Raw genomic sequence first — 17,039 nt, 5'->3', positions numbered from 1 at the left:
TTTGGACACTCTTAAAATCTTTTTGCATATCTTCCCTCTCACAAAAGCATTTTTTATATCCTATTTGTAATAATAAGCTTTTTTTCCCAATAAACAGTAGCCAAACATGTGAAAGAACTCGGTTACAACAGGTTGTTGTCTTGGTTGCAGCTTCTTTTCAAATTCACCTGCATGTTGATTATTTTTAGGGGAATTAAAAAAATATAACCGTTTACATTGTCTGTCTCATTCTGACCTTACATGCTGCTATGTGGCTTTGCCCATCCAGCTGTTCTTGTTGCTTCTGTATTAATGTTTTTAGTCAGCAGCTTTCCATTTGAATGTTGATGCAAACAGATTTGATTGCTCTGATTAGAACGTGAAGCACACAGTTGAGTTATACGTTAGCTTTACTGATCTGTTTGGGTTCAGGGCTAGGATCACATCTTCAGAATGACACTTGTATTATTTTCTGTATGATGGAATGCATCTGTTCACCGTGCTTTACCATACTTAGAAATGTGGCAGACCAGGCAGGAATGAAGCTGAGATCATTCTAAATTATTTGCTAATTATACAAATCCCAAGGGTTTGGATTTTTTTTTTCAAAGCACTGTATAACTGCTAGGCTCTTCTCTAAATGAAGGTTGGCAAAGAAAGCTCAAGTCACTGTTTCTCCAAGATGGAAAATTATAAGAATTCTCTATTTTAATAAATGTGAAAATTAGTAAAGCTATATATGAGAGTAAAACCATCTTAAGCAAACTGTGAGCTATATCCTTAACAGCTGTTTGAAGAATAGCCCATGAACTCCACAGACTGGCACTTGGAGTTGTTGCCAATGTAAATAATTGTGAAATGTATTAATGTTAAAATGTTGTAGTTGAACTGACATCCTAATGCTTTCTGAATAACAAGTATAGGATGTTGCAACTTTGCCCCTCCAGGTGCTTTGCTTTGCAGCAATAGTGTCTTATGTTCTCACACAGTTTGTCCCCATTCTTTCTTCTCCAGTAATTGTCTGTGGTTCACACTGTTCCATGCCTGTGTGAACTCGGGAATGCACACACATACACGCACACAAATGTTGCTTAATAGGAACAACTCCTTTATACAGAAGCTTCTGAAAAGTCAGGTTCCTTCCAATCTTTCACAACTTACTTTGGTTTAAATTCAGAGTTGGTAAAGCAGGAATGCTCTAACAAATAGCAGAATGTAAAATCTTCCCTAGTTAGAGGATGTAAATACTGCCTGGTTTTGGTACTGATATCCTGACAGCTGCTACTTTTCCCAGGCAAAAAGCTTAGAATTTAATTTGTGTTCATTATGCAATGTGAGTAATCAGAATATAGCTAAATATTAAAAAGACATTTCATATTTCTCATATAAACCTTGCTGATAAGATTTTTATATTTATCTCCTAAAACCAGCAAACACATGCAAACTTCCTTACATGAGACACAAAATGGAAATATCTAATCTTTGCTCTTTTTGTTAATGAGGACAAAACCCACCATTTTGTTGAATATGAAAAAAGTTTGCAACTTGGTTTGAAAATTAGTAGGTTTTCATATGAAGAAAGCATGTAAAGGGCATTTGCAACATATGCAGCAAATGCTTGTGTATAACTACATAGGTAATGTAAAGAAATCACCTAGGAACATTTGGATTCAAACAACTTTTTTTTTTGTTTATGGATAGTGAATTTTACTGTTTGTTTAATGTTTGGGATGCACTGCAACAAATATATCTCTTCCTTAGTTTGCAAAAAGACTTGAGGAAATACATTTCATGAATAGTTCAAGGATTCTCCATTTTCTACCTGCACATACCAGCATGCATACTGTTTGAATGGTTGTTAAATATCAAGGTGTCCTGAATGACTTTCAGGAAAATATTTTGGCATCTGGGAAGATGCTGTTTGTCTCATTGTACAAGTTGTGAGAGGTATCACTTGGTGTGGGGAAATCTGCACACATTTGGCCTAATCAAGATTTCTGTGTTGCATGTGACAGCCACCTACTATGATAAATACTGTTGTGTTGAGTTAGGAACAGGATTTACATTTGAAATTGTAAAACTCAAATTGACATCACTTTATTACTTAATTATACATAACTTTACTTATAATTAAAATAATATCTGAAATAGAGCATGCAATTACTTGCTAAAGGTTTGAGTTCAAGTTTTAAAATATCTGAAAATAAAGAAAACATTTTATTGTTGAATTTGTCATGTTTGTGCTGATTGCCAGACCACTTTGGCTTTCTTCACGCCTTTGCATTTATGAAGCTCTAGTGTAGCAGTATTTGCTTAGCTTCTAATTTTGGTTTGCTTTTTGTGTTTTTTCTTTCTCTCTCTTGGTTGTGCCGTTCTTCTTCCCATGATACTGTGCTCACTCTTTCCGTGCATCACCTGTGATACCCCCCTGCTCCGACCATTCAGCTGTTGGTGAAGGGGGTACATGAAACTCTGGTAGCTCAGAGAGTTGTTCCTGCTCTCATTACTCTCTCCAGTGACCCTGAAATGTAAGTTCCCTGACTGTCTTATATACCTAGCATCCCTCTTAATACTTAGAAAGAAGTAACCATCAGTTATGTCTCTTAATCTAGCTGAACAAAAATTGAATTACTTTTAAAGGAAAGTAACCTTTGAATCACTTATTTCTGAATGAAAAGGTTTACTGCAACACCTGGAATTAAACTGTATAAAAGTGCTGAATAAACTTTAAATAGAAAACTTAAATCCATATAATTTAATTTTTGTTTTCTATATTTAATCATGTTTGCAATTTTCAAATTTGCTTACATCATTTCTAGCAGAAAGCTGGATACTACTATTCTGTAATGCTATCAGCTTTGCTAATGTAAAATTAAGTATCATCTGCATTAATGAAATGCAAATACTTTTGGCTGCATCTCATTTCTAATAGACAGCCGTGGCACTTCATTTCCTGGACATTCTGATGTGGTATTTCTTATAAGCTAAGGAGGGATGCTTTGCTAATCTCACTAACAACTTGCTACTAACAGATGCTCCAGCATGAATAGAGTCTTAGTGGCTTTAATGTCTTGTGTGGGTGACTAAACCAAGAACAACCCCAAGAGTCTGCCTGCCCATCCTCAGTCACAGCTAACCCAGTTCTTCAAGTTTACCAAAGCGTTTTTTATTGCATGTTGACTGGTTTACAGCTGACTCTTCGAGGCATGAGTGAAGCATTAGTTGACAAGCGGGTTGCTCCGGCCCTTGTTACCTTGTCCAGTGATTCTGAATTGTGAGTTTCAGACTGAGACCTTGAGTTAATCCTGGTCTGCTTTTTTTTTTTTTTTTTTTCCTTTTCTTTCATCATTGCTAGCAACTAATGTAACTTAAAAGTACTAATTATTTAATTTTTAAGTAATTTTGTTCTTGGTGTTGAATACATCTTAAAGACCTTATTCTTCCATTGTAGTTCAGTAAGGATTGCTACAATCCCTGCTTTTGGGACCATCATGGAAACTGTTACTCAGAGAGAGGTAAGACACCTGTTGTCACCTGTGTTTTTGTAGCATAAAAAGTGGATGCTTTTTTAATAAATCCAGAATAAAAGGAAGGGCAACTCCAACTCATAAATTCTTTCCTTCTTTCTTTCTTTGTCATATTCTCTTCCAAAGTGCTTTCCGGTTTTGCAATGGCTTTTTTTTTTTTTTTTTTCTAAACAAACCAACCCTTATAACTAGTAAAAACATTTCCTTCTAAATCTCAACCAAACATAAACAAACAGAGACAGATAAGTAGAGGGGAGGACTGTGCTTCAAGATGGGAAATCCCATGCTCAAAATGTTTTTTAAAACCTTCTCCAGTACAGTTGTGAAATCTAACTCCATTATTTCCAGCTGAAATAGTTCTATTTTAAAATGGTGACCAAAAACATCTGCATACTGTACTTTATAGTATATTGTACTATTTTACATGCTTTAGGGTATCCTGCTTGGCTCCCAAATACTTTACAAGAGCACAGGAGTCTTATTTTTCCAGTCATATCTGCTGGTTTAGTCCTTGGTGTCCAAGATGGCACTGAAAGACAGAATGACATTAGCAAAGTATTTCTTGAAGATAATGTAGAGATGCAATTCCTCCTTGTTTTTTAAATGATGATACTATGGTAATAGATAAGAGTTCTGAAGACAGTCAGAATTTTGCTATAAGCAGTAGAAAACTGGATTTTGTTTCATATAACAACTGTGCAATCGAATTTCTTCTGTAAGTCCATGCAGCTTTTTGCAGAGCTTGCATTCTTCCCGTAATTTCAACATATTCTAAAAGAATGTGTTTGAGGAAATGTGAGTAATACGAGTCAAGTCAGTGATGACTCACACGTACTTGGAAGATGGAAAAGTTAGAATTTTTTAGCTTGGAATACATGCCTATAATCAGTCGGGAAGAATATTGTTTTGTTACCACACAGAAATTACTGTATCCATTGCACTAATTACAATAAGCCTTTGAGTACAGAGGTGATAGCACCTTCTAAAATGTATCATAAAATATTATTTTTTCAACTTTGAATCCAAATTAAATAACTATCTCATCTTATTTTTGGTTTTCTAGCCTTTAGTTGAAGAAACCTTTTTAGTTCCATTGATTTTATGGTGGTTACTTTTGGACCTCTGTCCTCTGCAAGAAAAAAATTTATTTAATTGAGATACGTTATAAAATTAATTGAGATTGAGATACATTACAAAAAATGCCATTAATTGATTTCTAATTAAACAGGAAAACTCTGTAGTTATTAATAGTAAGAGGGGAATTGTAATAGCAGGTAAAAAAAGGGAGTATCAGAGTTAAGGAAACCTCAGGAGGAAAGATCAGCTCTATGGGAGCACCTGTCTGTTGTTAAAAGATATATCAGATTAAAACCCTGGTACCTGGTAACCCTGATAACCTCTTTAAAATATAGAGGTTCATTGAAGAGTTGCAAACATCCTGGTAGAAAAAATCTGTAAATTAGAAGAAAGCCCATGATCTGTCATCTGAAATACAGAAGATTGTAAACATACCCTGAACTGATCTTAACAATTTCTAGCATCTTCATTATTTTGTGTTCTTTCTATTTCTCTGGGAATATTTAAGCTTCTGGAGAGAGTAAAAATGCAGCTGGCATCTTTCTTGGAGGACCCTCAGTATCAAGACCAACATTCTTTACATACAGAAATCATAAAAACATTTGGAAGAGTTGGACCGAACGCTGAGCCCAGATTTAGAGACGAATGTAAGTTGCATCCATGGGAAGATGCAGTCTTCCTCTGTCTGAAAGCTAATAGGTATGCTGGTTACATTGATGGGGTTTTTCTTTCTTTTCTGTGAATGGTTATTATTTCAAAGGTACTCCAAGGTACCTTTTTATTTTAGGTGGTGCTACTACAATTTTTAATTTCAAGTTTTAGTCAATCCATTAAATATGCTAGGGCAATCCCATCAAAAGCAATTCTTTGCAGTTCTTATTCCATGGTGTTGTGTGAAGTTTCAGGTGCCTGCAGTTGCCACATAGCACCTGTTTAATGCTAAACAAGCATTTCTATGGAAAACAGTTTCAAATACTTATTCCTGTATTTACTTTTCCAGTTGTTATTCCACACTTGCACAAGTTAGCCTTGGTCAACAACCAGCAGTCTGTTGATTCGAAGAGACTGGATATCGCTACACACCTGTTTGAGTCCTACAGTGCTCTTTCCTGTTGTTGTATCCTTTTCTCAGGGGAAGTTTACCTGTTATTTCTCTGGTGGTGAGAGAAGCTTAACATTAGAGAAATAACTAAGTTTGTCTTTGAATCTGTGATGTAAAACATGGTCTATTCAGCATAAGGGAGAGGTTTTCAGAGATGGTGAATATCATGAATTGGCTGGACACCAGGTGCCCACCAAGCCACTTTCATTCCCCTCCTCAGCAGGATGGGTGAGGGTGGGGGAGAAGATCAGGTGGAGGCAAAACTCATGTGTCAAAATAAAGGCAGTTTAATAAAGCATAAGCTATGCATGGAAGCAAAGCAAAACAGAAGATTTATTCTCTACTTTCCATTAGCAAGCAATGTCTAGCTATTTCCCAGGAAGCAGGGCTTCAGCACATGTAACAGTTGCTCCAGAAGAAAAAAATCACAGTAACAAATGGTTTTCTGCCCTGCCATCATCACTTTCTCTCAGTTTTTATATCTGAACAGGCATCATAGGGTATGGAACATCCCTCTGGTCAGTTTGGGTCAGCTGTCCAGGCTGTGTGCCATCCCCCAGCCTACTGATGGGAGAGAATGTTGAGAGACAGCACCAATGCTGTGTCAGCACTGCTCAGCATTAGCCTAAGCACTGCTGTGTTACCAACACCTTTCTAGGTACCAAAGCACAGCACTCTTGATCTTAACCAATAAATCAAGAAAAAAATCTTAAAATAATTGTATGGAGGTATGAAATTCATGATGTTTAAGATGTCAATATGTTTAAGATCTTTTTTCCTTTCTATTAGTCGTGAAATGTCAAATGCTGTTCCATTTTCTTAGTTTTGCTGCTGTCCTTGTGTTCCACAAAACAACATTATCAGAAGACAGAAAAAAAAAGTGTAATTTCAAAAGGCAGTCCTTATAATACCTTAACCACGTGGGTTTTAGTTATTTCAGAGGATTTAATGGTCAATCACTTTTTACCAGGATTGAAGTGTTTACGAACGGACATGGAACATCTCTCTCCAGAGCATGAGGTGAGCAGCTATGTTTACTGAGTATGAGATGTAGGTGGCAGAAGTTGAAATGTGATGGCATTTAAAACCAGAAGTTAAGGAAGGCTGCTCTTAAGTGGTATCAAAACATGGCATTGAGGAGTTTTTTTGATAAAGAATAGGTCACATGATTTCAAAACCAGTAAAACCTTGTAAAATGTATTTCTAAGCTGAAGACCTCTGCAGACAAATACTCAACTGTTAGAAATGCATGCACAAACACAGATCTTCCTTGACTAAAGAAAAAGGAAATGTTTTTACCATCTTTGTGTTAAACTAAGGATGCACTAAAATCAGTGGCTACAATATTTCCAAGGAAATGTAGATAAAAATTGGTGGCGTGCAGGAAAGAAACTATTAAGGATTAGGGAAGTAGAGTCCTAAAATACCTGGGGTACATTTCATATCTGGAGTACTGTGTCCAGTTCTGGGCTCCCCACTACAAAAGCATGCACTTAGTGCAGAGAGTCCAAGGAAGAGCTGGAGGAGAAAATGAGAGAGCTGAGGCTGTTCAGCCTGGAGAAGAGAAGGCTTGGGTGAATTTTATCAGTACCCACAGAGAGGGTCCAAAGAGGACAGAGCCAGGTTCTTCTCAGTGGTGCTCAGTGACAAGACCAGAGACCATGGGCAGAGCTGGTTTTTGTTTATTTTTATTGTGAGAATGACTGAGCAGTGGCCCACATCGTCCAAAGAGGTTTTGGAGTCTAAATGCTTGGATACTCAAAAGCCATCTGGACATGTTCTTCCTCGGCATTTGGCTTCAGATGACCCTGCTTGAGCAGGGGGTTGGGCCAGATGATCCTCCAGGGGTCCCTTCCAACCTCATCCACTCTGTGATTCTGTGAATTGTAAAGACCAAATTAAAAGAAGCAGACAGGACAACATGGGAGTGAACAAGATCTCTGGTAGGAGGAGCTTACAGAAAGCAGCAAAAAACCCCAAAAAAGTTAGCAGAAGAAGCCAGCTTGATCAGCTTGAAAATCTTGGCCATATGCACTTTTTTGGTAAGTACTTGAAGAGGATGAATACTAACAGATTGAAACAAAGAGATGTTAAGTCAGTAGTAGAAATGAGATGTCCTTTTGTTGCATATTGGAGAAAATCTTAACTGGATGAACATTTCAAGGGATGGAGGAAAAGACTTAATCAAAATGTACAGAAGAGTACTGTTGTAGTCATTGAAGGTTAATGCTGCACTTTCATTAATTACTTTGTGAGAAAATTAATTTTTTTTCCTTGTGTTTGCAAAAGTGTTGGAATTGAGATGACTATTCTCTAGGAGTCCTAAGTTCTTATATTCCGTAACAAAGTTCCTTCTTCCAGTTACGTTTTCCATCTAAACGGTTATAGTATCAATCTTTTATTTTCTGTATATTATTATTGGAGGAACTTTTCAACCTATAAGGAAAGGATCTGAGTTCAGAAGGCTGAGTCAGGAAGAACAGCAGTGACCTGAGCATCACTCAAAGGCAACAGAATTGGGCTTTCTTATCACAGGCAGCACTGGAGGTGTGGCAGTGATAGATATTCTGTGTTCAGAGAGCGGTGGAAGATGGACTGGACCTTAGATCTTAAGCATATATCTGAAAGCTGCAGTAGGCAAAAGTTTCATTTTCTTTTACCAATGGGATAACTGATATGAATACTGCTACTTCATTTTTGTAGCTAATGTAACTTCTAGGGTTTAAAGACATAATCAGTTCAAAAGATACCCTGAATCAGAACAAGGGGTTTGATTGAGTTGGAATCTTGTAGTCAGAGAGGGAACTAAGGCCTGGAATAGGATTTAAAATAAATCATAAGTAAAGACAGCTCTCAATCTCCCATTACCACATTTTGCATTGCTATGCTTAAATGACTTCAGGTGTGATGGCACGTGCTTTGTTTTTTAGCCAGAAAGCAAAATAAAATTTAAAAAATTTACTTGTGCTCCAGTGGATTAGAAAACTCACTACAGTTTACAATTTTTATCCCTTTTTTTGTAGAAATGGATATCTAGTGTTTGATCAGCTTCTCACTTCAATAGGATGTTTGTAGGCATCATGATAGAGGCTTCTGAGGCCCTGTGAGTTCTAGTGTCTGTCTTGAAAGCCTTCTATCTGAAATCATGTTTTCTGAAATGAATGCCATTTACCGTCTCAAATAATTAGACATTTGCATAAACAGAATTAAGCCTTTTTTCATTATTTTGGCCACTATGGTGTTATTCATGATTCAATGGCATATCACTTGACAAATACACATTTTCTAAATTACGGACTTAGTTAGCACTAATAGCTTTAACGTAGGCACAGTTTATGCTTATCTTGGAATTGCAACATTGTTGAATTGGCTTGTGTGGTCCTGTCTGGCAGCATTCACTATTCATACCTTATACTTGTTTTCCTTTATTTCGTATAAATGAAAGTTTCAGTTGGGTATTTAGGTCAGACCTTCTCATCTTTCAAGGAAACATTTCACCTTGTGCAGACATTCAGATACTTTTACCAGCATCTCTAGCTCATTTTCCACTTGCCTTGTATGGGTTTTCAAAGTAAGCAGATTTGAGTTGCACGACAGTGAGTCAGTACTTGGTAAAAATATTTAGTCCGTATACTGTGGTATTGTTTATAAGACTTCAGCACATTAAGTCTCTTAAGTGTCTCTAAATATAGAGTTAGTGCTCTAAAATATTTTTCTTTAAGGAGATGTGATTTCATAATCAGTCCTATGACCAAACCAAGAGACCCCGAGGCAGTAAGTCTGAGCAGTATGTGCAAAGCCATAATGTAGAAATTTAGAAATTAATTTGTGGAAGAGGCAAGAATTGCTCCACTTCACCCAGGAATTGCCCAGCCTTCCCAGAAGGAGCTATGCAATGGATGGGAAATCCATTCTGTTATTGAAATGATCCTGGGTTCTGATGAATTATTCTCCCCTTTGATCAAGACTTCATATTATTGATATTTGGAACATCTGGATTCAGATGTACAAAAATGTAGGAAAGCTCCAGTGCACAGGCAGAAATGCTAAGTAACAAAAATTATGGCAGCTGTGCTTAGAAATTTCAGTGCTTTTTTGGTAGAGAACAAAAAGCTTGTTTTTTCACTGGAATTCCGAATGTATTTTTCTTGTACCTCTGTACACTTGAGCGTTAAGTATTTGTATAACATTTTGTGCAAATGGAGGACAGCAAATTTAGCAGGAAGAGTTGTAGTCCTGTTTGAATGCCGCTCTCTGAAATACTCAAGGGTGTGTAACACCTGCTACCTGAAATGTTTCAAATGCTGAAGTAATACTTTTGGAGAAATAGAGTGAGCATTGGCACAGATCTTCAGACCAGGCCGCATCTTATCAGTGTTATTAATTGTTGTGCTGTAGACTTGACAGAAACCAGCATTTTAATTTATACAAATACATTTTAAAATAGTTACCCGTTGGTAGTAACTGTTAGTGACTGATCTGTATTTTAGAGATTCAAAATAGTTTTTTTCCTTTGTTGTATATATTCAGGTTTGGTAAGTCAGTATTAATTTTAATTGCTTGTAGCTTTGAGGTTTTAAGTTTAGTGTCCTAAAAAAGTATTTAGCTTTCCTCTGAGCTGTGGCAGAGGAAGTTTCCATTTATACAATGTGTATATATGTGTGTGTATGTATATTTTTATAGTTTCATACTTTGCATTCTGACTTTTTTGCCTAAGTGTTTCAAAATACTTTTGTCTTAATATGTTAACAGTACTGTTGTGAACAGGGCACGTGTCCCATTAATTAACTGTATGATTTTTTTTTTTTTTAAGCCTGCTATTGGGAATCATTATTTTTGGTTAAATGTAAAAATGTCATTGTGGAGGTGTCTTCAGTCTTAAATACTCTGCAGAAACCTTTAACACTCTTAATTGCTTAAATAAAGGAAAAAAGCCATGAGTCATAGGAACTCTGGAGGACACCAGTGGAATGATACCAAGTTGAATTTAGCACTTCCTTCCATTAAGATGTTGTCTTAGGATGCCACCACACTTTTTTCTTTCCTTGCTTTTTCTTTCATGCATAATGTTCATGAAGATATCATGTATTACAGATGTTGTTTTAGCTCTGTTTTTAAAAGTCTGGGGGAAAATTAGGGAGTCCTGAACTTCTGTAAGTATCTGGAAAACCTTTTCTTAAGTTATTTTGAACGTTTTTGTTGTTTTTGACCACAAGGCATTATCAGATAACTGGAACTCAAAGGCACTTGAAAAAAAACCAGGGAAACGTTTAAACAGTTCTGCTAATGTCAGAATTATTTGCAGAGTAGATTTCATGAGAAGTGTTAACGTAAAAGGAAAAATGTCAAATGCCATGTATCTCTCTTCCTTATGTGTCTTAGGTTATTTTGAGCTCCATGATAAAAGAATGTGAACAGAAAGTGGAAAACAAGACCGTCCAAGAACCGCAAGGGTAAGACTTCCGCTTCCCTTTTTCTCTGTGCCTCCAGAGTAGTGCTCCGCAGAGCTTATTCCATAATGGTGTCCAAGGTTTGTGACCTGAAATCCTGCACTGACATATGCTGTATTGGAAAACAGATTTTAGAAACTTTAATACAATAGTTGTTTCTGTCTACAGTGTAAAACACAGGACTTTTTTTTTTAATAGGAATTATGTTCTTTGTTCTTAATTTTTTTATTCATTTAAAGCAGTATTTAAATTTCTGTCCTGAATCTGAGATATCAGGGAGTGTCCAGCCTAAGTGCTTAGAGCAATGTATGTAGCAGGCACTTTCCCACCCATGGGGATGGCAAGCTGCAGGCTGAGGGAATTGTTCTGGTCCTGGGAATGGCTTGCTTCAGGCTGCTGTCCTGGCTTGTATATGACTGATGCACATGAGAACAGTTTCTCCAGAGTATAAATTGACCTCTGTGTGAGTGTGCTGGTTAGGAAGTAGGCTGACTTTGGGAAAATGCCACCTGTGTAGCACTTTGGTAAAACACCCTTTCCACAAACACAGAGTAAACCGAGCTCTCCAGGGAGGCAGCAGACACATGGTGCATGTGCATTCATGCTTCACACTTAGAGATGGTATCATATGTGTCCACTTCCTGATAACAGAAGTAGCCAACAGACCCACTTTGGACATGGAAATTTAGAATGCTCAGTGTCATGATGATGAGTTGTACATACGTGCTCTGTTGCCTGCTTATTGCCTGGAATGGCATGCCAGCAGGTAAATTCTTGTGGATTATTATGTAACCTAATAAATCGTTAGCAGTGTTGCCAGGAAGTGTGTGAGAAGGTATCTGAAAAGAGAATCTGTTCTCAATCCCAAGGCTTTATCATGAGAATTGAGACAATTACTGAAGCTTATTCATATCGTGCTTCCTTGTCTGTAACAAACTGATAGAATTTGCTTCTTGAAAGAGCTCGCCTATAGTCCTGGAAGCAATTGGTGTTTGAGAAAACAAGAAAAGTGTACAAGAAGTGAATAGAAGAAACATGAAGTAGAAAAAGGGTCAGTCTCTCACGCACCAAGTAAAATAGTTCAGGCTTACTAGTAGTAAATACTTTGAAATCACAGTCAGTCCTATTAAGCCATTGCAGAAACAGATAAATGCAAACTTCATACAACATCTAGGGTATTTTCTTTAAGAATGCAGCTGCTGAAAACTAAGATATGAAAAGGATAAGTCTTTGCAGTCTGTTCCTTTGTTCTTTAATTAGCCTTCCCCTTTCTTATTCAACATCAGGCTATGGTTGCAGTCTTGTACTGTACAGAATTAACAAGAAATATTTTACCACTGAAAAAATGACCTTTTCATATACTTAAATATCTCTGTTTTCTTGCTAAGTGCTTGCTAATTTCAGTTCCTAATTTCAATGGCAAGTATATTTGACAAAGGATTTAAATGTGACTGGGATATAAATTACCAGGGTTTGTTAACAGATTGAGAAGGCACACACAGAAATCAAAAGGGGTGCAAAAGCAATCTTCAGATGTTCTTCTCTTGTCTTTTCCCCTTGCTGTTAGAAAAAGTTGGCCAAATAATATGGGATCAAAGAAACAGTATTTTCAGAAGATAAACTCTGCAGTTTTAAATACTGGATAGCCACTTTTGTTAAATATGTTCTTTAGCAATTAATAAGGCATTTCAATCATGGGTAACAACTTACATTAGAAACTGACTGCTATAAAATGCCCATTAGGAATGTTTGTTCTGGCCTAGAGCTTCCCCATAAAATAGGTAGAACTCTGAGCATCTGATTCATCTAGACATCAGGAAAAATTTCATGTTTACACATTAGTTTTGTTTGTGGGTTGGGTTTTGTTTTGGTTTTTAAATAATGAATAAATGCAAAGACTGTTTCAAACAAGAGAACCAATGGAACATCTCCTTGTTTTCCTCAATCTTATTCAGGATCATTAGGCTAATGAAAGCACAGTTTGTTTAAAACTACAGGTTTGTCACGAGTTGCTAGGCTTTCTTTTCTGAAGTGAGCAGTTTTATTTTTTTAATGCTGCTAATGCTTGCAATGTGCAGTATTTCCCAAATAATATTCATACCTATACACAGCTCTGGGATACTTCATAGAGTGAGATAGCTTCTTGTCCTTAACTTAGCTGATAGTAAGTAAACTGTTACTTACATAATTTATATGTCCTTGCTTTATCATGAAATCAAAGGAAATTGCCTAAGGCATCCATCTTACTGTAGCAGTAATTTCCCTGCTGAGTTTTATCAGCTGGAAATATGTGATTCATTAGTTGGCTGGAGATGTTTAATCAAGCCAAAGATGTCTGGCTACGTGATTGTGCCTGAAATAAATATTTTACTTTAAAAGTTTATAATTAAACCATTTGCAAATCCACAATACAACTTTAGTGAGAAGCTTCCCTTTTATTTTTAAGGTACTTTTAAAACAACCAGAAATCATTATCACTAAGCACCTTTTTTTTGTGGTGTGAAATGGGAGCAAGTACTGGGTGCATCCCTTCTACCTTTGAAGAAATCATTCAAGTTCTGCTGAAACAATTCAGAGTTAACTTCAGTTTGATCTCCTTGATGCAAGTGTGTCTAACAGAACTGTTTATAACTTTTCAGACTGCAAAGTCAGTTCCTGGAATCTGGCCTTTGTCAGTAAAACAGATTTTGTGGTCTTAGCTATAATTTTGAAATGCAAAGTCCATGCTGAATTTATGAGGGAGAATTTACTTGGTAATGTTTTCTAAAACTGTCCTTGTCCAATGTTGAAAAACACTTAGCCATTTTGACTATAAATATAGGAAGTATGGAATATTTGTTAATATTCCTGCTATGTGCATTTGCTCTATTTCAAGACAGATGACTCCAACTGTGCTAAACAGTTATATATATATCTGAAGTTGAGTTCGCTGATAAGTTAATTAAAAAAAAAATCAAGTCTGTTAATTTCACATACTAGAGATAATTTCTTAATATATTATTCAAAGCTTAGCATCCCTAGCTTCAGCATTGATTGGCTTGCTCCTTCCAGTCCAGTTTGGGGGAAACTTATGAACTCTACATTGTCCTATCTAGTATGTCTCAAGGAGGAACATCCAAGCACAGGTAACAGGAGCCACATTCACAACAACCAGAAGGAGAAGCTCCTTACCCAGCGAGAGGCTGACCCAGTAGGACTCAGGGTGGGGTTTGCAAGAAATTTAAGGAGATTAAAGGAAAGCTGATAAAGTAATTAATAAAAAAATGAAGATTTATTGAGAGTTAGTAGGTTGACAGTCCTCACCAACTCTGCTTTTAACTCTGCTCAGGTGGAAGTAGTTGGAAAATAAAAAGTTGAAAATTAAGGAGAGGGGTCACTTTTTTGTACTTACCTTGCTTTTGCTCGTCTCTACATGTCTGCTAATTTCACTCTTGGAGGCAGGTTACTTGGGTTAAAAAGGTGTCTGTGTCTGAATCAATGCTGTTGAACTTACACTAAATAAACATAAGGATTGACATTTCTGGTGAGAAGGCAAAGCCAGTCTTTCACAGAGGTATTTGTCACTACAGCAATTCCCCAATTGGTAGCCAAAGGTAATGCGGTGACATCCAAAGGTACTAAAAATTAGTGTGCACAAAAATATTTTACCATTTTCACAGGCTCTGTGAGTACATTATAATAAATTTCACAGTGTATATATGGACTAGGTAGTGATGGGTTTTCACTTCTTGACAGGCTGGTCTTTTTTATTGAAACCTCTGAAACACAAAAACCATTTAGTTGCTTAATAAATAACAACATAATGTTCTTTTTAGTTTGTAGTCTTATGTCACTAAATGTTTTCCTTTCCTAGCTCAATGTCAATTGCAGCGAGCCTGGTGAGTGAAGATACAAAGACCAAATTTTTGAACAAAATGGGCCAGCTGACTACATCAGGTGCCATGTTGGCTAATGTGTTCCAGAGGAAGAAGTAAGATGGGAAAAGGAACTCCCAGCTAACACTAAGGTGGACCTCACAGAGACTGGTTCCTGTACTTGAAGTACTTGCCTTTTAATTTCTTCTGTCTTATGTTCTTGTAGTATAATTTTATTCTAACCTCCAAAGATATTTGCACTGCTTTTGAATATCGCTGTGTATCTGTTAATTTTGGGTTAACTGTGGTTGATATAAAACTGAAATCATAGTCTGTACCAAGTCCCTGTTCTGTGTTCTTGTCTTTCCAGCATAATTTTTTTTATATAGTGGAAGGTTTTGGTTCTTTTTTATTTTCTGACAGGATATCAGCAAATATCTGTATTATACATGGAGCTATTCTGACGGTACTTAAAATAATGTAAATTTGAAGTCATTGTCATGAAGTAATAAAAGTGGAGATTACTTATGTATTTAAATTATAAGAGAGTAATGCAGATTTTTTAATTATGTTTCTAAAAAGAAGAGGAAGAGCCACCAGCATTTGTCTGTGCATCTAGGGTTGTTTTTGTAAGTATTGTGCATCTTGAATCCAGAGGAATTGCAGCATCTAACGTATGAGACTGCTTGCAGTGCATCAGTCTGCAGAGAATGCTCATGTTTCACATGCTTTATGCTGACATTGTAAATGCTGTACAAAGTCCTTCAGATAAAATTCTCGCATCTATGTGGTTTTTTGAGGGATTTTTTCTTTTGTATGGGTTTTTGTTTTATTTTAAAGCACTTTACAAGTCTACACATCTGCAGGCACATCCATTAAGAAAAGGAAAAACATTATAAATGTTAATAAATGTGTAAGTTACTACACAGGGTCCTCAGTACCTGAGGACCTGAGTTCTGCAGGCAGAGGAAACCTTATGCAGGAGAGAGACAGCTTTCATCTTGCACTCAGTGTGCAGTTCTGTGGACTGAAAACTAAAGATATTTTGTTTAGATTGAATTTCAGTTCAAATTTAATTTTGGAGTGTTTGAGATCATGCTGAGTTTAATGTGCAGTTTCTTTAAAACATTACGTAGACGGCCTACATACATTTTAAACATGACATTACAGGGAGTATATTCGACTACCAAATATTTCTGTTAGCAAGGAAGCATTAACAACTAAATCCTTTTCTTCTTATGCAGCACTTTTTTCCCCCCCTTTTTGTTTTAATGTAAGCTTCTGAACGTAAACTCAAGTGAATGCATGAACTGGTATGAGGTAGCAAAATATAAAAGCTCAGGCATTCTCTGACACGGTACCATTGAGCTGGAAGTATGGATGTCTTTGAGGACAGGGAAAGCAAAAAGAGCAAGGGAATAAAGTATTCCCTCCTGAAACAGAATATGGATGGACTAACAGGTCGGGTATCACCCTTAGGTGGAGAGAACAGAGATAACTTGAGGCTTCTGACTGCTTCATGTCTGTGCCTGTTGGCCCTGCATACGCTGTTTCTGCCACGTTTGTGTTGTGACAGGGCCTGCTGCTCACGTGCACACCGTCAGTCCCCTGGCACTGCACTGATGGAACGTTTTTCTGGAGGTTACAGACAGCTCCACGCCTTCATGTTGCTCATTACCATGAAAAGTATGCTTTTAGCAGACTGACTGTGAAATGGAGACATTCCTGAGGAATGGGAAGTGGTGACGTTCCTCTCTATTGTTCTGTTGTCAATAAAAAGTTTTGTATACCTGCCTTGTCTTCATACTTCTGCTCTTCTCTGAAAATGATAATCACATCAACAGAGCTGTTACAATTTCTGTGCATTAGAAGTCTCTCCTGTTCGGCCATAACTCTTTTTACATAGCAGGTGGTAGACTGAACTTGCTCAATTTCCTAGCTGTGTGCTTGGCTCTTAAACCTGTGGCTTTACTGCCATTTTCATGCAGGGTCTTCTCCTCTGTCTCCTGTGCCACAGTTTTGTTTTGGATTTTTTCTCCTTTTTTCTGAC

General features: G+C 36.8%; 1 protein-coding gene across 4 annotated transcripts in view; it reads left to right on the top strand.

Annotated features, from left to right (window-relative positions):
• Positions 1–16,783, top strand: part of RELCH (RAB11 binding and LisH domain, coiled-coil and HEAT repeat containing) — a 74,961-nt gene extending 58,178 nt beyond the window's left edge. For 3 of the 4 annotated variants that reach the window (XM_088170453.1, XM_014872422.2, XM_088170458.1), the window contains 7 exons: positions 2,425–2,507; positions 3,431–3,494; positions 5,092–5,230; positions 5,584–5,700; positions 6,617–6,705; positions 11,068–11,138; positions 14,989–16,783. In XM_088170453.1, coding sequence (XP_088026579.1) covers positions 2,425–2,507; positions 3,431–3,494; positions 5,092–5,230; positions 5,584–5,700; positions 6,617–6,705; positions 11,068–11,138; positions 14,989–15,109 — 684 coding nt within the window. In that variant the 3' untranslated portion in view covers positions 15,110–16,783. Of the gene's footprint in view, positions 1–2,424; positions 2,508–3,170; positions 3,254–3,430; positions 3,495–5,091; positions 5,231–5,583; positions 5,701–6,616; positions 6,706–11,067; positions 11,139–14,988 lie in introns of all 4 variants that reach the window. The other variant, XM_088170461.1, reaches the window with a different exon arrangement.
• The last annotated feature ends 256 nt before the right edge of the window (positions 16,784–17,039 follow it).

This window comes from Sturnus vulgaris, chromosome 1 (assembly GCF_052056855.1).
Source record: "Sturnus vulgaris isolate bStuVul1 chromosome 1, bStuVul1.hap1, whole genome shotgun sequence".
Lineage (NCBI taxonomy): Eukaryota > Metazoa > Chordata > Aves > Passeriformes > Sturnidae > Sturnus > Sturnus vulgaris.
The sequence above is the reverse complement of the archived record's forward strand: the minus strand, read 5'-3'. Positions and strand labels throughout refer to the sequence as shown.